Raw genomic sequence first — 22,289 nt, 5'->3', positions numbered from 1 at the left:
CAAATGTTTTTAGCTTTTTTTTTAATCAGAAAAATGCAAAATTATTATTTTTTAAATGTTGCAAATGACATCTAAGGCAGTAAGAGCTTATATAGTTAGATAGATGGATAACTGTATCGCTAGCTAGCTAGGTAGACAGACAGACAGACAGACAGATAGATAGATAGATAGATAGATTCTAGCACAATGTCCACATACAAATTGCTATATAATTCTACTATATATACTATATTATACTATATTACCAGGGCTATTGTTATATTGAATATCAATACAATAAACTGTATTGATATTGTTTGTGTTAGAATATGAATATGTGTGCTTTGTGCTCTCTCTCTCTCTCTGTCTCTCTCTCTCTCTCTGTCTCTCTCTCTCTCTCTCTCTCTCTCTCTCTGACTTCCTTTTGAAGTCTATCAAAAGGAACCAACGACTATGCCAAACTGAATATATGCTAACACAACAGATATTTCTGTTTTTAAAGGTCCGTTACTACACCTTACCTTAGGTGTAAGTCGGCCAGAATTATGACTGTGTTATGGACATAAGAAAAATGTGTTCATTATTAGTTGAAGTCCATGTGAATGAATAGTAAAAATACACAGCTCTTGTGGTATAGAAACACAGCATCTTGTGTTCTGTCTTCGGGTGGCTTTGGATTTGTTGACAGGATTGGATTTTGGATTTTATAGAACAGTAGCTACTGGTTATGTTTTTCTTCTTCTTAAGAAGGCAAAGCCATTCTGTCATTTGAACAGCAGTCTGATATTAACAATGATGCCATTTGTGAAAAGGGACAAAGATCATCTGGGGCAGCTGGTATAAATGGATTAAATTTTTGGAAAAACTCCTATTTTTAAAAAACAATAATACATCAATATAAAGCTTCATTTTTTGGCATTCACATCAGATTATTTGCTGTTAATAAATGTCTTATGTAGGATTATTTGGACGTTTGTAGAACCAAGTGCAACACCAACAGTCATGAGAATAAATTCCCAAAATGGTGTAAAACTGGGCTGGAACTGATGTCTTCCTAGCCCAGACTGTAGATTCATGCAGCCTATCATTGACAGTCGTGTTCAGGTGATACACATAGTGAAATGTTGCTAACACATTATCAATAGTGATTGAGAAGACATTTGAAATGCAGTCACAGGCATAATGAATGGGGGGGCGGGTTGACGACAATATAAACCATCACAGAAATTCTAATGGTTTCCAATACAATTACAAACCATCAGCTAACCATTACAACTATTACCATTGCCATTATTGGTCCTTAACATGCCACGAATGGAAGGCAACAAAATACCAGTAAAGACAATACAATTCCCATTAAAGCCATTAAAACCATTACAAATTCTATGAGGGTTTCTTTTGTTGTTGTTTTTTTCGGGGTGGGGGGGGGTGGGGGGGGGGGTGGGTTGCATTATAGACTTCAAAGACTTTAAAACCATTATAAAAAATCATGAATGAATAAGTCTAACTTATTATGCCATCAATGAGACCTCGTGATATATAATGCATCGTTCAATGCTAATCATTTCACTGTCAATCTATAGACCGTTTTTTTCGGGGTAGGGGGTTGGGGGGTCATGTGACGTGTGTGGATGCTATAGGTACATAGACTTTTCCAACTAATATCACGACCAGCCTTCACTGCTCATAATGACGAGTTAAGTTTTGGACCGTTTTCACTCAGACTCTTGAGCACCATGTTTACATTTCCTTCATTTACAACACCATCACCATTACGTTAAATTTAAACTGAAACGCCCTTTATGTCGTTTATAACCATATAGGAGTGTATATTTTGGCAAATTATATTTTATACATAGTCATGTTGTTAATGAAACTTGTACTGGTCGAATTAAGGCCAGGAGGTGACAGTTACTCTGTGTAGGGCTGTTACAGTGCTACATGACGGTAGCATTTCCAGGAAGCCGCGCGCAGTAAATATTTGACCATAATGCCGTGCGACAGGCTGACAAGTGGATTCAAGATGGCGTAGAAAGTGAAGCTAGGTAAGTGCAGACTTCCTCCGAGACCTTTTCTCTGCGCTCCTCTCAGATTAGGAACCACGACTTGTTTGGAGTCGCTTGTTAAATTACAGATGTCGGGTATCTTAAAGTGCAGCAAAAGCTAAATAAGCACTATGGTGAGCTGCAGTATAACTCGGTACACAATAAGGCCAGAACCGCAGCCCTACAAACTAGCTAGCTAACGTTAGCGTCAGCTAGTTAGCGTCAGCTAGTTGGCTAAGCTTAGCTTGCTAGTTCACACGTCCCGTCGGTTTGTACTAGGACATAACAGTTTTCAGTCTCAGGTCTGTAGATGTTTACGGTACGCCGACTGCTCGGACATTGCGGACGTTCCGGGACATTGTGCCAGACATTGCGTAAACACGACTACTACGGGGGCGTTAGTCGCTCAAGGCCAGCTAGCGGTATTTCTCCCACCCGTTCTCCGGATAATCCCGCCTCCGGCGCTGTAATTGGCGAATGTTCTCCCGCTTGCTCGGCTGTCATTGCGTAGTGGCGAGCTCTTTGCGTGTGTTGACGACGTGTTGGCCAATTACAACACGAGAGGCGGGACTTGTCTAAATATAGGTGTGGAAAAATAACGCATTGAGCTAGCTTTCTAACAGGCGACATCACAGTTGGGTAAAGCAGAACTGTAGCTAAATGTCTGCTCGGCAAGCTTCAGTTTATTGTTCAGTGCAGGAAATCCATGCTAATGAGCGGTTTAGCGCGACATCAAGTTCTTAAATTTGTGTCGTGTGATTTGCTTTTGTGTCCCGTTACAATGAGGCTAGTAGTTGTTTTTCTCTCGCCAGATGATAGGACATCTATTATTAACTGACCCGGAATCCAAATATAGGCCCTTTGTGTTTTTCTTAGTCTCTCCGTCGCCTTTTGTGGTCTGTTCCCCGTTAATTAACGCAGATATGAAGTTTAAATAGCACGCAGGATCTGGGTGATGTTTAGACTTGCCCTGCCTTGCCTTTCATATCAGAGCCACAGTGTTGTTTTTCATCAGGACTGGAGATTGTCCCTTCAAATAACCATCCTCATCTGCACTTTATATATTTTATACTTTAAATACCTTTATGCATCTTATACATCCTGTATATGAGTCGTGTTTTGCATTAGAAATCTCCCCAAAGTCACAAACTTCAGGAAACAGCTCTGTGTATCAGGAAGCACAAGGAGCCTTACTTTTATAGATGATGTACAGATGATCCACTCAAAGTTGGTTTATTACAGTTATTGGACTGATCTTGTATGTTCCTGGTTAGAACCAGATTGTTAAAAAAAAGTGAGACAAACTTAGAATAAATACGCAGGGCTGTGTACAGTAATTAGACAGGACTGTGGAGGAGTATTGGATAGAAGAAACCAGTGCAAACTGTTGTCTGAAAGCTCTGTATAGACTCTACCGTATCATCAGTGTGGGTAGAAAAACACATAAAGAAAAGTGTAGTAGGAAAAATAAGTGCTGGCAGCACCGTCCAGGGACCAGGCGTATCAAACAAAAGCACATGTGAAACTGACCCTGGTAATATCTCTTGTAAAAAATCACTTTCTATCAAAGTGAACACAGTAATCATTAGTCGTACAACAAAACCCCTGAATCCTGACCGCGGTCCGTAAAAATGAGCCAGAAATCTCCAGGAAATACAGTAAGCATTCAGTATGTAAATTACCCGCTGTTCTGAGTAACGTCGTGAAATCTTATGTGGTCCCACCCAGGCTGGTAATCATCCGTTTGTTCAGTGTATCCGTGCTGTATACGCTACCCAGCCCTTCGTCACGTAGGGGGTTTTCACACTAGCAGTTTAGTGTGAAACGGAGCATGGTTTGTATGAAAAGTTGGTAACATGGCCGGGTACCGAACCCGAGACTACCTGCAAAAGGTGGTGAGAGTTCGGTTGCACCGGAATTGAGCTGCAGTTTCCATGAGCGTGAACGCGTCCCAGTCGGGTCCACATTCGCGCAGGTTATTTCACTTCCTGAACGTGTGTTTTAGCTGATGATGACATTGTTAGTTTCCACAACACGTGTACCGTGAGTGGCAGGGGAATGTTGTGGGACACAGAAGAGGTCCACTGCTGTGCATAATATCTGCTGTGCATAATAGCACCAAAATAATAAAACCAACAAAAAATGTGGTGAGTCGCATCGTGTTCTGCATGTGATGTTTGTGATGGCATAAGATGAACGCAAATACCCCGGTGTTCGATAGAATCAAGTAAGTATGAACCAGACCAGGGCTGCCACTAACAATTATTTTCATAATTGATTATTCGACCGATTAATTTTTCAATTGAACTTCATACTTTTAACACAGGTGTGTCTGTGTGTGTGTGTGAATCTCTCTCTCTCTCTCTCTCTTAGATAGATAGATAGAGGGCTGCTCGATTATGGAAAAAATCATAATCACGATTATTTTGGTCAATATTGAGATCACGATGATTAAACACGATTGCTCATTGACTTTGGAAACATCATGTGTTTATTGAACTTTTAAAAAAAAAACTTTATTGTATTTTTTTTAATGTTGGATTTCCTTGAATATAATTCAACTGAAAAAAATATGTAAAACAAAATGAAATAAATTTGTTTAATTAAATACATTAAACAAAGCTAGCGGAGCACATCGTGTGACGCATTTCGGCGAATTGCATCGCCATAAATGAACTTTAAACTTCCATAGCCTGTAGTTTCTGTGTGAGCTTTAGAAAGGAAATGGCCGCATTTATACCAGCTGTCATGACGCTAGAGGAAATGAGCTTTCCAATGTTATCAAACGTTATTTCTAGAGATGCACCGATGTATCGCCAATAATCGGTAAATAATCAGCACGAAATCTGTGATTTCCTGTGCTCTTTTGATTGACAGGATGTAATCGGCCCTGATCATCGGATGTTTTTAAACTATCGGCCGATAAAGGCGATTTTTCACGCCATCCGATGATCAGGGCCGATTATATCCTGTCAATCAAAAGAGGGCGGGAAAATACATCGATTTTGTGCAGTGTGTAAAGATGATGTCTCTTGTGTGGACTGAGGACAAAACTGCAGTTTGTAAACTCTGTAATCTCTGCAATGCTAAAGTTTTACACGGACGCTGCAGCAGTGAAGCGGGAGTTTCAGCCTCAAGTCAAAATTATTTTTTTTTGCTGCTCTGCTCGAGCCAAATTAAAGTCGCAGTACACTGTTCAAAGATTTAAATGAAGATGAGTTAACAAAGTATATTCTGTACATAAAAATACATTTGTAGAGTAATGTTAATATATAAAAAGTTGATATTATATATTACCAGTTTGATGTTAATGATGAAGTAGAAATGATTTTGTTTGTGGTGAGTGAATGTGAAGCCTAACAGGAGATTTTTTTAGATTTCAGTCAATGTTAATATGAATGAATAACATTCAACAAGTTAAGTAATCTTAATTTAATCTTCAGAATGTAGTTCATGTGTTAATGTTAATTTGAGTTATGTGTGTTCTGTTTATGAGATCAGTTACTGTGAAACAACTTGTTCAAATAGAGAGAAGAAAATTTTTATTTGCATTTCTTTCAGAATTGTGGAATTAATTATTATTCATTTAAAAGAAGGCATAAAAGGCAGAAATATCGGTATCGGCCGACTCTGAATAATCGGTTATCGGTATCGGCTGAGAAATTTAGTATCGGTGCATCTCTAGTTATTTCTTTTTGTTCCACGTCAGACTCCTTGAAATCAAATTGTTTCCAAAAGACTGAAATGGTTTTATCTTTCTTATCTTTCTCAACCAAAGGCTCTCTTTCTGTCATCTTTGTTGCAGCTGAACTAAAAATGCCACAGCCTGGCGGGGAGTGAGATTGGCCTTTTAGGTAGGGGCGAAAGTGCACCGCTGTAAAGAAAAATGCCGAACGATTTTAAAAAAACAAAAACGAGAACATTGCAAAATGGAATGTGTCACAATCATCGTTTTTTATCTCGATTATTTTGTTTTCATAATTGTCGGAGGCTGTAATCAAGATTGAAATCGAAAATTCGATTAATTGCACAATCCTTGTGTGTGTGTGTATATATATGTATATGTGTGTGTGTGTGTATGTATGTATATATATATATATATATATATATATATATATATATATATATATATATATATATATATATATATATATATATATATAAAATTTAATGTTCTATGTCTTAGTTTATTATATTTAAGTATTTGAATTATTTTTGCACAAAAAAGTACTGATAATCTTCCCTGCTACACAAGCTCTACTTTGTAAAGTTTACAGGTTACAGACTTCTTCGCACCATTTAATATAAAATGCTTCCCTACCTTAGAGGACTTGGAGGTTGTACACTTTTTTCCGATGTCACTTGATGATTTCGCCTCTGTCAGATGGTGACTGAGGTTATGTTGGGCATAAAAGGTAATGCTGACAAACAGTGAACTAGAGAAATTCATTTTTGTTGACTCTGGGTGCTGTGCTAAAGCTAGCGGCGTCATATTACATGCGTTTGACATCATGTGCCATCGACTGGGAAAAGACTTATACGTCCCGCTAGTGTTCCATTTGAGATGATATTACCGTTCTAAAATTCATACACTAGACTGTAGAGTAAACAGTGCATAGTGTAAGTGTACGTGTACAGCTGTGGTCTGTACTCTCCAGTGTGATGTTTTCGGAACAGGGGTAACACAGTGAGTAAATGTGCCCCGTGCCGCACGCAGATCAACTAATCGATGATGAGATTCGTTGACAATGATTTTCATAGTTGAATATTATCGATTTTATCGATTAGTTGTTGCAGCTCTAAACCAGACCAACGCTGCAGGGGGGCGCCGGGAACAATCGCTCTCACGTTCGGATCACAGCAAACATTCCCAGTGTGAAAACCACATTAGTAACCCTTACTTTGCTTAATAATGGCCCCAAAGTGCAAGAATAGTGATGCTGGGAAATCAGATGTGCCATAGGGAAGTCGTAATGTGAGTCCTTTAAACGAAAAGGTGAAAAGTCTCGATTTAATAGAGAAAGGAAAAAAAATCGTATGCTGAGGTTGCTCGGTTGTATGGAAAAGACAAACAAAATTGAAACAAAATGAAACTGTGAAAAAGAAAAAGAATTTTGTGCTATTACAAAATCATAGGTAGGTACAGTATGTAGTGTTCACTACAATTCATTGGTTCAGACATCCGCTGGTGACTTGCAGAATATCCCCCGCAGATACGGGGGTCATAGTGTATAGCACTTTCCCACCGTGGCATGGTAACAAATCCGAACATGGGACTGTTCGTATTCTGGACGTATCGAGTACCTGTGTCGCGCATTGCTTTAAGACTACACTGGAATCCACAAATATTTACTGAAGTCATCTATATTATTCCTCACTCTTGGTGAAATTCAGTATTCTAGCGAATCAGATGATTAGATATCGCTCTGCCATATCAGGTTCTTTTGTTCATTTAACACAAGCTGTTTTTGGTGAACAGCACGTCCTGAGTGAAAATATACTTTGAACTCCCAGACACAGCTCTCACAGACACTTAAGAGAAACCATGTGTCTCTGGGGGTGCGTCTCAATCAGCTCCCTAGTTCAGTAGCGAGGGCACCAATCAGGGAGTCGGCCATTTTAAAGACAGCCTCAATCACAAACTCTTTCCAAACTCTGTCTACAAATGTAAGCAGCTTGTTATTGTTGTAGCTCTTGAATAATTACTTATGTTATTATTATGTTTGTGACTTTTTTTATTTATTTATATTCTTTATACAGTTTGTTTGAGTCTACCAACTTTTAAGTGTTTAATGATTTTAAAAAAGTCAAGTCACTGGAAATTGAGTTATAAGTGTCCCAATGTGTACTTAGCCAGGGTCTTTACCAGTGCTTGAACTCGTATACACGTTTATACTGATTCACGACCCAGGGAGCTGGGGAGCTGATTGAGACACTAAACACATTGAGTCAAGAACACTGTGGGTTAGTGGGATGAAAGATCTACCCTCCTAGGGCAACAGACTTTTAATACATCATTTTGAACCAGAAGCACAGTCGTCAAAGGGGGGCGGTCAGTCGGAGAGGGGCATAAAAAAAAATCTCGATGTTTATTGGACAGTGTGCTCTGTGCTTGTCCTTCCCGGGGAAGCATGGCTTCTCTTTATGATGCTTGGGAAATCTCTCAAAGGGGAGGAAACTCCTAACAAGCTGCCAATCACTGAGACAGAATGAAATTTACTGACATGTCAAACTTAAACTCAAAGATATCAGCACTGAGTTGTGGTAATGGTGTCAATTTTAAATAAACTTTAAGTTTAAAGTTCTTTTTGAATTGTATTTGCATGCATGTCTGGAATGTGTTGTTTAGTCTAGCTAGCTGTCACTACTTCCTGCTGTTTAGCTGCCTTTGGCAGGACAGTGCTTATGTTGACCTGATTTTAGAAAATTCTCTTTAAAGCAATATTTTAGGCTCATGCATATCCATAACTGACAGTTCTCCTATTATTAAAAAACAAACAAAAAAAAACCCAACCAGTCACCACTGCTGTGTTGATTCACGTCATTGTAATCTGTAGTGATGTCAGAGCTATATCTCCCTGCAGTTCTCGCCTGGTTCCCAGTGAAGCTAAGCAGGGTTGTGCTTGGCCAGTACCTGAGTGGGAGACCTCATGGGGAAAACTAAGTTTGCTGCTGTAAGTGGTATTAGTGAGGCCAGTAGGGAGTGCTCGCCCTGTGGTCTGTGTGGGTTGTAATGCCCCAGTATAGTGATGGGGACACTGAACTGTAAAAACAGCACCGTGTTTTGGATGAGACGTTACTTCTTGTCCGACGCTGCATACTTACCTACTATATAGTATATAGAAATACATGTATTTCACCTACTATATAGTGGGTAAGTACTCTGTGCGGTTTCAGACACAGCCGTGCTCTCTTGTTTGCTGTCAAACGGTTGAGCACTGCCATGTGTGTATGTGTCCTGTTGCGAAATGTGGTGAAAACTCCCACACGACATTAAGTGTGATTAAGGTGTGTACATGTCTGTAATGCACGTCGATAATGGGACTAAAACAGGAATACTCCACATGTTTTAATTCCATTTGTGTTTATTTTGAGTATGACTTTAATTGGATTAAGGTAATAATAATAATCAATAGTCACTGTTTATTCAGAGTATTGTCTTAATCTGGTTAATATCAGAATGTTGTTGTCCATGTAAACATACTGAGTGTTATTAAGTAGGTAATAATGAGAATGAGTTGACCTGGGCTTTAATAACTAGCGCTGAGTGTTCTTAGATGTAATCTTATTTAAGCTAATGATCTAACCAGCAGTAGCTTTTATAGTTATGAGAAGATTCAACACAGCTGTACTGCACAGGCTACACATTTAGTGTATTTTCCCCTCAATGTAAATACATTTCAACAAAATTTTTGACTAATACATCAGCACCTGAATTTGATTACTGACTGATCAGTAACAGCATTTCAGAGGTGAGAGAAGATGAGTGTAAGGTGAACTAGAGACGATGCTTGTTGTTGGTGTAAAAACCCCAGTAGAAAATTTTGCTCTGTTTTTATTTAAATATTTGTTGTTCAGGTTTACCAGGTCTGTCAGGTTCCTCTCACTTTGCTGTTTTCTGTTGGTTTTGGTGCTCGTGAACTTTGTAACAAGAATTTGGTCATGTTTAGGGTGGTCACTGAAGTATAAACAAACTGTGTGTGAAATTAGACAGCATGGCGACGTTGCTTGATTCCCTCTCAGTATAAACTATTCCGCACCAAGTGCAGCGATTTTTTTATTTTTTATTTTTATTTTTTTTTTTTTATGGTGGAGTACGACCTACAGAAATCCAGGAGTGCCAATACTTTAGTCTTGCCGCAAATACAGCAAATGCTGAGGGTACATTTTAAGTGGCTGTATCTCAAATGCTGTTCTTTTGGTAACATAGTGCATGACATTGCACCCTATGTAGCAAAAGCCCACACAGTGAAGATGGCAGATCACGAGTTTTTAAGAAAAAAAAAAGCAATAAAGCCGTATATCTATCATTGATTCGCTCGTTTGTTCATCTTCAGTAACCACTATTTCCTGGTCAGGGTTTTATGTACAGAAGATCCGGAGCACATCCTAGGAGCACGGAGTGAAAGTGTTATTGGGAGGTGAGAGGAAACTGGGTAACCCGAAGAAAGCCCATGCAGACACAGGGAGAACATACAAAATGCCACACAAACAATAACCTGAGCTCAGGATTGAGCTCATCAGTGACAGGAAAAAGTTGCTTTGTGTAAATAAATGTCAAGTGTACGATAATATTGTGTTATTTGGTTTCCTGAAGCTGCAATTTTAGCTAGATGTATTATCGGGACTTGATGGAATAGTCTGGTGTGTTGGGAGCAGGTCAGGAAATCTAGAAAACTACCATGACACTCCTCTGTGTATCTCCTCCTCAGATACTCTGTCCCAGAGTCATGGAGGACAGGAGGCCCCAGAAGTCATGTGAAGAGGCCATTGGATCATTAGTAAGGCAGGAGTATGAGGCAGCGGTGGCCCACAGCACGGAGGCCCTGCTGGCACTGGGCTCGACCCCACCCACCCCCAACACAACCCTCCTCCGCAAGTGTGCACTCCTCTACCGCATAGCAGCCCTGCTCCAGCTGGTGAGCTCCCAACATCTCCACTATTCACTTTTATTTTGGCCGAAATTCACGCATGCTCTCTAATCTGTTATTCTTGGCTTTGTGCATATGTGCTTCTTGTTTTAATTCTAACTGGCATTGAGTAATGAGCAGCACATGACCTTTTAGCAAACCATTTCGAATTAAATTAAAAAAGAGATGAAACATGATGGGCCAGATCCACTCGTGCATCCACTGTCTACAAGCTTGTTTAAACTTTTCAAATTTTGTTCGCAGGTTAAATATAAGCAGAGATAAAATATTTACCTAATTCAGCATTTCTCAGTACTGGTCCCGGAGTATCACCACCCTGCACGTATTGGTGTTTTCCCTTCTCTGACTCGCCCACTTCAACCCAGTTCAAGCTTATCAATTAGCTGATGAGCTGTGAGCAGGGAAAACACCAAAATGTGTGAGAAACACTGAACTAATTGATCAGCTTAATCAATTAAGGTGCGTTTATTATGCTCTTGCAGGCAAAAATCGCACACTGTTAAGAGTTCTTGGTTATGAGTTGAGGTAGCGGAGATAAGTGTTAAAAAGCATAATGTAACGTGTTCATCGGCAGCTGATTTAGTGCCATTGTGACCAGCCAGCTTACAAGAAAGATCTGTCAGTGTCAGAAAATTTTTATAAAGATCTCACTGACTGCTCCAAACTCCCCTACTTTTACTTTTAAAACTTGTTTTCTCCATACTTGACATTATCAGGTCCTGTTTCTGTTTCTCTGACCTAATTTTCTGTGCAAGCCTGCATCGTGATTGATGACTTAAGCAGAATGAAGTCATTTTTTTTTGCAGGTCTATCATTAGTGTATCTTCATATAATCTGACACGGAGAACACGCATTATCACACAGTCTGTTATGAAAGTTTAGCCAAGATTTTATGATGATCTTCTCATACAGTGTGACAAATAATAAATCTTAAGACACTTCTGAAATCACACAGTGTAAAACAGGCTTTGTGTAACGGTCATCTATTTAGGTCCACTAGTTGTTGGTTTTGTTTTTTTATCTGGATTTATTATTTTTAAATATTTCAGTTAATAGGGTAGCTGATTAAAGCAGCTTAATTATTATTACTATTTATAATTTGTAATATTATACATTCAATTGTTCATAGGTTTTTACCTCTTAAGACATGTATTTTCGACCTACGTAATGAATTTGGTCATTGCAGCTGCAGTCAGATCACACATGCTATTACAATGCCATTGTTTTGATGAAATAAAAGGTTATTTTATTTGTTTAAATGATATGCAGTGGGGGAAATAGGTATTGAATGCGTCAACATTTTTTTTCAGTAAATATATTTCCAATGAAACTATTCGCATGAAATTTTCACCAGACACCTGTATTACCTCAAGAAATCCACAAATATGAAGAATTCACAACATAAAGGTCCATAAATGAAGTTATGTGAAATAAAGTGGAATGACACGGGGGGAAAAAAGTATTGAACATGAAAACTGAAATTTATTTAATACTTAGTGGAGAAGCCTTTGTTTGTAATGACAGGTTCAAGATTCTTCTTGTATAAAGAAATTAATCAGCTGCAGTATTCTGGTGTGATTTTGGTCCATTCATCTAAACATATTGCCTTTAAATCTTGTTCAATTGGATTCAAGTCAGGTGATTGACTGGGCCATTCTAACACCTTGATTTTTTTTCTATGAAACCAACACAACACGGATTTATAAAAAAAATTAAAAAAAACCCATCTTTTGTTAAATATAGGTGTGCATCAGTTATTGGCACCCCTATGAATTCATATGAGAGAATTTTTTTGGGAGTACATTCCCGTTGATATATAAACATTTTGTACATTTTGGGTGACTAGGAACAGGAAATTGTTCAACCATGACTTCCTGTTTCACAGGGGTATAAATATGAGGTAACACATCGGCTAAATTCCCTTACTCGTTCATAACAATGGGTAATACCAAGGAATATAGCTGTGATGTGTGGTGAAAGGTTGTTGAGCTTCACAAAATGGGAAGTGGCTATAAGAAAATAGCACAAGCATTGAAAATGCCCGTTTCCACCATCAGGGCTGTAATTAAGTTCCAGTCAACTGGAAATGTTATGAAACAACCTGGAATCAGACGTGTGTCTATATTGTCTCAACGCACTGTGAAGAGGATGGTTCGAGTGGCCAAAAAATCTCCAAGGATCACAGCTGGAGAATTGCAGAAGTTAGTTGGGTCTTGGAGTCGGAAAGTCTCCAAAACTACAATCCAAAGTCGCCTACATCAAAACAAGCTGTTTGGAAAGGTTTCAAGAAAAAAGTCTCTACTCCTCCAAAAACAAACTCTTCAGTCTTCAGTTTGCCAGACACTACTGGAACTTCAAATGGGATCGGGTTCAATGGTCAGATGAAACCAAAATAGAGCTTTCTGGCAATAAAATGTTTTGGTGGTTATGGCACACACAGAGTGGCAACCATATGGAAAAGTACCTGATGCCCAGGGTTAAATAGGGTGGAGGCTCTTTAATGTTTTGGGGCTGTTTCTCTGCCAGAGGACCTGGACATATTGTTAGGATACATGGCATCATGGACTATCAAATATGAAGAGATATTAAATGAAAACCTGACTGCCTCTGCCAGAAAGCTTAAAATGGGCCGTGGTTGGATCTTCCAGCAGGACAATGATCCAAAACATACATCAAAATCAACACAAAAATGGTTTACTGACCACAAAATCAAGATCCTGCCATGGCCATCCCAGTCCCCTGAATTGAAACCCATAGAAAACCTGTGGGGTGAACTGAAGAGGAGAGTCACCAGTGTGGACCTCGAAATTTGAAGGATCTGGAGAGATTCTGTATGAAGGAATGGTCTCAGATCCCTTTCCATGTATTCTCCAACCTCATCAGGCATTAAAGAAGAAGACTCAAAGCTGTTATCTTGGCAAAGGGAGGCAGCACAAATTATTGACTAAAAGGGTGGCAATAATTGTTACACCCCTATATTTAACATTATATATATATAATATGTATATATTATGTGTATGTATGTATTATTGAATAAACCTGTGTTGTGGTATCCACGAGAGCACATTTTTGAGAGAAATTTTTGTGAATATTTTTTAACAAAAGATCAAAAGGTTACACAGTAAAAACAATTTTTCACAGCCTTCTTTGCTCATATTTACCATGGGTGCCAATATTAGTGAAAGGAACTGTAAATCCGGATTGTTATACCCCTACTCCTGGATACATTAGCCTTTAAGAATCCTGTCAGGTCGATGTCAGTTGGACATTGCTCTAAGCCAGCCTAATACTACTGAATTATACAGGGATTTCACTGAGAATGATTAGACATCTCCCCCTGAGTGAACATCTGTATAGTTATTCAAATGTCAACTCCAGCAAGACTTGTACCACTGCACATGCACTAACCCAGTGAGACTACTGCACACTGCACTTTACACAGCTGCGTCAGTCACTTTATACTATGGAACTCGTTTTTGCTGCCAGTATGGCTGCTATACTTGTGCTGCTACATTACACAATAGCTTAAGGTTTACAGTCCATGTTCTGCGTACTTATTGTTTTGCTCTGTGTATTTATTGTTTTGTTCTGTGTATTTATTGTTTTTGCACTCATCTCACACTGTCTATGTGCACTTTGTTGTCTTGTGTACTGTTCTGTGTTGCACCATGGTCCTGAGAAAACGTCATTTCGTTCCAATGTATACAAGCTATATAGAGGAATGACGATAAAATCCAACATGACTTGTAACGTCTGCTTCTTGCTTCTCACTGCAGAAGGAGTATGATCAAGCTGATGAAGACTGTAAGCATGGTGAGTGGAAAGTCAGTTTTTCTTTTGAATCATGTCCTACATGACTCCATAATCAAAGGCAGAGTTTAGAAGAGTGCTTGGCTGCAGGTGGGCAAGGTTTCCTTACGTGTGTGTGTGTGTGTGTGTGTGTGTGTGTGTGTGTGTGTGTGTGTGTGTAGTGCTGGCTGAGGAGCTGGGTAAGGGTGAGGGAATTTTCAGGGCCGGACTGCATAAAATGATGCTGGATGGAAGCCTACAGGAAGTCTTCACCATTCTTTCTAAAGCTCTGTATGGAGAACCGCTGGTAAATGAATCCACCGCCCTTTCTTTATCTGAGATATTCTGAAGTGTTGTGAATTTTAATGAATGCACAGAACAGTGATGATGATGACTTAAAGTTTTAACTTGAAATATTTATTTATTGCAATATGTAATACCCTTTAGTGAGCTGGAATTAATAAAAATGTAAAAGAAAAAAAAAAAGTGTGTATATACACACACGTGCATATATGTATTTATACATATGTGTGTGTGTGTATATATATGTATGTGTATATATATGTGTGTGTGTATGTATGTATGTATATATGTGTATATATATGTGTGTGTGTGTGTGTGTGTGTGTATGTATATGTGTATATATATATATATATATATATATATATATATATATATATATATATATATATATATATATATATATATATATATATATATATATATATATATAAAATGACATATAAACACTCATACCTCTGCCTTGTAGAATGGAATCATGGCTAAGGATATGACGAGGTTGAAGATACTCCTGTCGGAGATGGAGGTAAGGTTGTTTGTTTTTGTTTTTTGGTTGTTTTTTTGTTTTTTTTGCTGTGTGTGTTAGTGGTTAGTCTTTGTGTTGGCCAACTTAGGGCATGTCTAAACATGTTTCACACTGTGCACCTTGCAAGCTTGCTGTCTTAGTTGTGTAGAGGTAATAATCATTGACCTCATCAGAAACCTAACCATCAAAATATAAGTTTGAGTAATCATGTTTGCTTGTGTGGCAGGCTTTAAGCAGTAAAATGGCGACTGAGCAGCCAGGAGAAACAGAGGAGGGTGAGTTTCCTCTTACTGACCACATCAGTTTCACAACCAAAGTCAAGGCATCATATTTAGCTCCAGTCTCATGCTACGGGTAGCTGCTTGTGCTGATATGTTTAAACAACTTTCTGTTTCTCTTCCCTTTTTTTCTATCCCTGTGTCCATTTGCCTTGATCTGGGAACAGACATTCAAGAAGGTTGGCAGTTTCGGCCTCCTCCTCGAGGGGTCACTAGCAGCGAGGAGTACACATTGTGTAAAAGGTACGGTTGACCGCTCGTTCAGGTAGAATTCAAGAGTTGACCCTTTTCTTTTATTTGGATTGCGATAATTATCGTTCGCATTATTATTCGATACAGTAATTAAGATGCTGTTTCCACTGGTGGTTCTGTTCACCTTTCTAGATGCAAGTGTTGGTATAATCGTGTGGTTCTGTGCAGGTTTCTAGAGCAGGGTCTGTGTCGGTACGGTGCACAGTGCACCTCAGCCCACTCACAGGAGGAGCTGACCGAGTGGCAGCAGCGCTATGCCTCCAGACTGATCCGTCTCAAACAGCAGCAAGATGGGAAGCATTACACGGAGAACTACACGGAGACCCTCATTGAGAAGTGGATCAACTCCCTTACACCAGAGAAAGTGGTACGTGTTTAGCAAAGATCACAGTTTAGTAAAAGCGTTAGTAAATGATCTATTTAAAGACGAATTCTCTGCATCAGTGTATATGTTCAGTGTTAAAGCAACCAAAAGGTTCCTGTTAGGGGAAAAATATAGTTCCTGAAAGAAGGATGACAGAATATGAACGTTATCTTGGTTGAACAGATAATCTGTTCTAAACATACAAATATGATTAGGTGGTGCAATATTTGTGGGATTTTTTTGTTTTGTTTGTTTTTCAAAAGGCTTGCCTGAAAGCTTCAAAGGGCATGGTGAATGCATGCCAGTCCTTAGTAGCTGCCTGGGCCTTACTAAGCATCTGTTTGACAATTCCATCATTTCAGTATGTGTATGGTCTTTGAACTTGCAGCATTTGTTTTTCGCAGTGTGCTGAGATTCAAATTCACCTCAATGTCACAAAGACATCAGACAATTTTTAGACTCAAACTCTCTTTGAACATCTTCTTGAGCATAGTTGCTGAGTAAGACTTGTGCATCATGGTTTGTCCATTTTTCCAGTGTAATTTCTGCCGGCCTCCTCTTGCTTGGCTTTTAAATGCCAGGATCTACAACAAATTGTCGACTCGGTTTTGTTTAATGGCCTGTGTAAGGGTTGGTCATCCTTTAGTCATTAAGTGTATGACATTCAATACAGCAAGCTCCATCCTAATAGTTCCTGGTCTGCAAAGAAGTACCTGGAGAAGTAATTAAAAAGATTCCTGGAGCTACTAACGTCAGCCCTGGTTCTTCTATCAGAAACAATTCAGAACAGGTTGAAACAGCCTTACACGGATATGCTCTTTAATAGTGTTTTCAAATGTTGCTGGGATTGAGGAATGGAATCGTCTTGTTATTAAAATTGCCTACCTGCACCATCAGTATTTAAAAAGAGCTTTTAGTGCCTGTACGGAGGGTTTTAACATTCTTTTCTTAGTGTGTTTTACTTCTTTGATGTCTTTGCAGCTTAATGACTGTGTAGACGGAGTTACATTGGAACATAACTCAGATCTTTCAGTCACTGTCAACACCAAGAAGTCATCCCATTCCTGGACATTCTCACTTTACTGCCAGGTAGGAAAACTGTAAATTTATCGCCCATTGTTTTTAGCATTACTGGGTTATGTGACTTGTTTGGTTATATTTAATCCAACAGAAGCTGATCTGAGTAATCAAACACGTTTGCTGTTTATTTCTTAATTAAGTCAAGCTGATAATTAAGCAAGGCAACAGGATGTTCAGAATGGAACAGGTCATGTCTAAAGGAATTCTTTGCTATATTTTGATCCTGAACGTAGTCCTGCCTGTAACTTCTAGTAAAGTAATGGCACACTATGAGCAAGTACTAACACCAAATCCTGTAACCGTGCTGTTCCCTGCCTTTTTGTATCATAGTTTTTAGTATTTTACTGTATCTTGCTACATCATCAGTTTAAAAAAAAAAAAAAGTAGCTAACATAACACAGAAGCAAGAGTGCAATTATTTATTTATTTATACTCTTAGAAACATGTCGAAACATCTACCACATTTACCCCCTCCTCTACATCATGACTAAGAGTGTTATCGTTGATATCGAACTGCCTTGTTCAGTATGTGCCAGTCTTCCAGCGTTATCAACCCTCTCCTTTGTGCCACTGTTCACGTCCAGCCTGCCCGCATGTTGCACCGCATCGCCCTACTCTACGATGCCAACCGACCACACTTCTCCATCACAGCCGTGTCAGCAGGAGACGCCTCTACCCAGGTACCCCAGCAGGTGTGTGAGGGCGGCTGTCAGGAGTGGACTGGAGTAGGACTGCTGCAGAATGGCATGGATCACTGCCTCTACACCGTGGAGGTGGCGTTTAGAACCGAGATCTTTGGCACTTTCCGCCAGACCGTAGTCTTCGATTTCGGCTCTGAGCCTGTGCTGATGCAGAGAGTGATGGTGGACGCAGCGTCTATTGAAGGTAAAGTTCTTGTTTTTAATCAAATGATCTCGATGAACTTCAAATCCTCATAAACATGTGGGGAAAGCCTTAGTCCTATTGAGTAGGAGTACAAATTCTGAGAAAATATCATTAGTATATGTTTTTAACAATTTGTTTTTGTGTAGTATGGTATATAGATTATTAATTTACCTTATTGGTCAACATAAGTAGTATTTTGTTAATATTTCTCTTTTTATTTATATATATATATATATGTGTGTGTGTGTGTGTGTGTGTGTGTGTGTGTATATATATATATATATATATATATATATATATATATAAATAAAAAGAGAAATATTAACAAAATACTTATACTTATGTGTGTGCGTGTTTGTGTTCACACTTCAATGAAGAGCACATCCTGCTTATAGTGGGTTATAGTACAAAACTTTGACAAGTACTTTCCAGATTTTCGATGGTATAACAGCACATTTTTTATAATAATATATTCAGTAATAATAATTATGCACATTTTTTGTAATAAAATAATAATTCAGAAAAATGTTAATTACAGTCTTGTAAACTGCAATGAAGCAACACAGAACAACAACAGAAATACTCATAATGACTGCACGCCTGTCACAATGTCGTTCATGCAACTCTCGTAGCCAAATACATAAATTATATTCTATTTTATAATGATATTTTAAAATATAAACATTTCACATGTACAGGACCATGGCTGAACTGTTGCACAGATTACTATAGCCTGTTTGATACAGCCAGTAAAACAGTGGACATGTCCATTCTTTTCAAACCCAATTTGTGTGTTCAAACCCAATTTGTGTTTGTTGTGTGTTTTTGTTTTTTGCAGTACAGTAATGCTTTAAGGCAGATACAGCAATAGGCTTTATAATTTATTTTTATTTTATTTTATTTTTTAGCAAAATGTAACTTGTATTTACAAAACCTCCTCTATATGATTGCCGTTTCTTTATAAACACACATAGAGACATCTCTCCCACTCATGAGGAACTCGTGTTAACAAGTCTGGTGTTGTTCATCTAATCGCATGTCCATCGTAACCTTGTGACAGCTTCCTGATCCAGCCATGAGTGATTTCAATACCTTTTTCGTAAAGGTTATCTGGAAAAATATATGTATGTAATATAAACTGAGTATGAAAAGTTTTGGAAGACATTTTGCTTAAAAAAAAAAAAAAAAAAAAAGTTTCTCGTATGTATAGAGACTTTTGGGATACCCTGTATAATAGAAAATAGAAAACCTATACTGATTTGCAAATTTCTACCCACCGCTACTCCGCACCCTGTGGCCTTGCGTCCCTTGCAGACCTGGAGCATTTGATGCAGGCAAGGCAGCAGCTCCTGATGACAGCGAAGCGCTGGGACTCCTCCTGCAAGACCATTGTGGAGTTTGTTCCCAACGAGTACATGGAGCTGGAGCGCAGTCTGCTCACCCGCTATCAGATCCCACTGTCCGCTGACCAGCTCTTCACCCAGTCCGTTTTGGACAAGACTCTCACACGTGAGAACTACCAGTCCCGCCTGCATGATCTGCTCTACATCGAGGAGATTGCCCAGTACAAGGAAGTTAGCAAGTGAGTACGTTTTAACCCCAGACCTGAAGTGCTACAGCACAACCAGTCGCAGTTATATTGTCAATTATATTCATAATCAAGAGTTACTGATGTGTTTTTTTTACTAATTTGCTGTCTCTAACCACTAGAGGTCACACTTGAATCATGTTTCATGTAATAAAAGAGCCGCTTTTGTGACTGTCCCAGATTCCTAGTAGTACTAATTAAGAAAAACAGTTAAACTTATGTAATTAGAGAAAAATATAAGCTCTAGCACATTGTATATTATTTAATATTCAATAGATGGTCATATGTTGACTTTAGTACTTTAGAACTGATAACATGGGCATCTGATGTAGGAGATTTACAGGCTTGCTCTAAAAATATGTTAGTATGTGAAATGTGTATTCCTTCTGACTGGAATTACAGTCTTTGCTGACACTTTGCTGATCGTTTTTGGCATGTCAAACCATTTGAAGCATAGGTATTTTGATAACGTGTGACAGCAGTTCTACAACAACTAAAGACAAACAGCAACAACTACCAAAAAGTGCTTTCACCCACAGTGTTTTGGCTTGTTTTGGGGGATTTGTGTACATGTGATTGGATGGCATCACCGTATTAAAAATGACCGTTTTGCCTTCCCAGGTTCAACATCAAGGTAAACCTGCAAATGGTCTCCAGCTTCATGCTGACTGGAATATCCGGGGGTGCTAAATATGCCCAAAACGGCCAGCTGTTTGCCCGATTTAAACTAACAGAGACACTGTCTGAGGACACATTGGCAGGACGGCTGGTGATGACGAAGGTGAACTCGGTGCTTCTGTTGCCCGTGAGCCGGGATCGGGCAGCTCATGGCCAGCATGCCGGTGCCAGGGAGCGTGTCTATGAGGCCCTTATAGAGGAGAAGACTAAGGACTACATCTTCCTGCGTATCTGTAAGGACTGCTGTGAGGAGCTCAATCTGATGCCTGACCGGGAGCTGCAGGTGGGATTCCTCATAGCGCGTCAGACAGATTTGTGTGATTTGCTCCAACGTTTAGTATGAACATCACCAGGCGTGATTCGTATGTGGCTTTACACTGCATTTCTTTTTCTGCTCATGAGAAACATTTCATTCCCAGTCAGTGCTTCCCAAAACATTAGCTCAGACTGTGGACGCATTTCTGGCATTGTATACCCTGACACTGATCTCATTGAAAATAAGCTCCTTTTGTTACAGTAATCCAGCTTTTAAACAGCTGGCATCATTTTAAATCTATAATTGAATTGTGATGGTAGAATCCCAGAGCCCTTTTGTATTGGGACTTCCTCTAAAGACCAGGCTTTTTGGTACAAGTTACATGTTTTTTCTCCGTTAAAGATAGCATAGAGATCCCATTTGTTACAGTCGTTTCCGCCATCTTGCACGTCCTCTACTGTACGGAAGAATCATTAAAGCTAGACAGGCAAGCTCCTTTGTCTTATGAAATCCTTCACAGCTGTCTGCTGTCATTTGAAAAGGCTCATTTGTGGATCATCAGATTCCTGTGGAGTTTTGCGTATGAGCTCCTGGCTGGGGTGTTTGCCACTTCTGCTAGTTAGAACATTGAGCAGACTGTGAAAACTTGCTAGAAAGTAGCTTTTATTAAGAGATGATTGCTTTTCTGAGTTGTCCCTTTTGAAAGAGTCATAACAGATCATAAAGACTTGAGGTAGAGTTAGCACATGTAGGTCGCTGTGTTGGTGGATGTGTTTATTAGGTTCCTCTGTGATCTGCTAGGTGGAGCTGCAGTTTCAGCTCAACAGGCTTCCACTGTGTGAGATGCACTATGCTCTAGACCGCCTCCGTGACAACAGCATCCTCTTTCCTGACACCAGCCTAACTCCTATAATCCCCTGGAGCCCCAACAGGTAAGTGCTGGAACTTTTTTCCACACACAGATTTATCATTCACTGGAAACCTGTGTTTAAATACGTTTTATGGCCAAAAGGTTGTGGAAACCTGACCATCACACCTATGTGCTATTGTGGTGCAATGGGCAGCCATCTTCCAAAATCTAGTGGAAAGCCTTCCCAGAAGAGTGGAGATTACTATAACAGCATGGGGTGACCTGGGGGGAAAAAATAATTAAAAAAAAAAACAAAAAACAAGCAAACAAAAAAAACTTACGAGTATTGTTGTCAGGTGACCACAAACCAAAAAGTTTATTGTAACGCAAAAACCTAAACCTGTTCAAACATTTGTGCCAATTTATGCAGGCAGTGGGACGAGCAGTTGGACCCTCGTTTAAACGCCAAGCAGAAGGAGGCCATTTTGGCCATCACCACTCCACTGTCAATCAATCTCCCTCCTGTGCTTATCATTGGGCCCTACGGGACAGGCAAAACTTTCACCTTGGCTCAGGCAGTGAAACACATCCTCAAACAGCCTGACACACGGTGAGTACCTGGCTCACACCTATACCCCCTCACTCTTGAGCAAGAACCTAAATTGAAAAGTCCCATTTCTGCTCGCTGGCTTATTTTACCTTATAATCCTCTACCTGACCTACTAAAATTTCCAAGGGATCATTTTTTTAGGTCAGAACTAGTTTGAT

At 39.2% G+C, this 22,289-nt stretch overlaps 1 protein-coding gene across 1 annotated transcript in view; it reads left to right on the top strand.

Annotated features, from left to right (window-relative positions):
• Positions 1 to 1,915: 1,915 nt before the first annotated feature.
• helz (helicase with zinc finger) overlaps positions 1,916 to 22,289 on the top strand; it is a 53,266-nt gene continuing 32,892 nt past the window's right edge. The window contains exons 1-14 of the mRNA XM_017494478.3: positions 1,916 to 2,024; positions 10,457 to 10,663; positions 14,452 to 14,488; positions 14,647 to 14,771; positions 15,234 to 15,290; positions 15,517 to 15,565; positions 15,736 to 15,811; positions 15,989 to 16,187; positions 17,166 to 17,273; positions 17,849 to 18,149; positions 19,464 to 19,731; positions 20,359 to 20,698; positions 21,473 to 21,603; positions 21,952 to 22,131. Coding sequence (XP_017349967.1) covers positions 10,475 to 10,663; positions 14,452 to 14,488; positions 14,647 to 14,771; positions 15,234 to 15,290; positions 15,517 to 15,565; positions 15,736 to 15,811; positions 15,989 to 16,187; positions 17,166 to 17,273; positions 17,849 to 18,149; positions 19,464 to 19,731; positions 20,359 to 20,698; positions 21,473 to 21,603; positions 21,952 to 22,131 — 2,060 coding nt within the window. The 5' untranslated portion in view covers positions 1,916 to 2,024; positions 10,457 to 10,474. The remainder of the gene's footprint in view (positions 2,025 to 10,456; positions 10,664 to 14,451; positions 14,489 to 14,646; positions 14,772 to 15,233; positions 15,291 to 15,516; positions 15,566 to 15,735; positions 15,812 to 15,988; positions 16,188 to 17,165; positions 17,274 to 17,848; positions 18,150 to 19,463; positions 19,732 to 20,358; positions 20,699 to 21,472; positions 21,604 to 21,951; positions 22,132 to 22,289) is intronic.

This window comes from Ictalurus punctatus, chromosome 2 (assembly GCF_001660625.3).
Source record: "Ictalurus punctatus breed USDA103 chromosome 2, Coco_2.0, whole genome shotgun sequence".
NCBI classification, from domain to species: Eukaryota; Metazoa; Chordata; class Actinopteri; order Siluriformes; family Ictaluridae; genus Ictalurus; species Ictalurus punctatus.
Note: the sequence above shows the minus strand (reverse complement) of the source record. Positions and strands in the feature narration are given on the sequence as shown.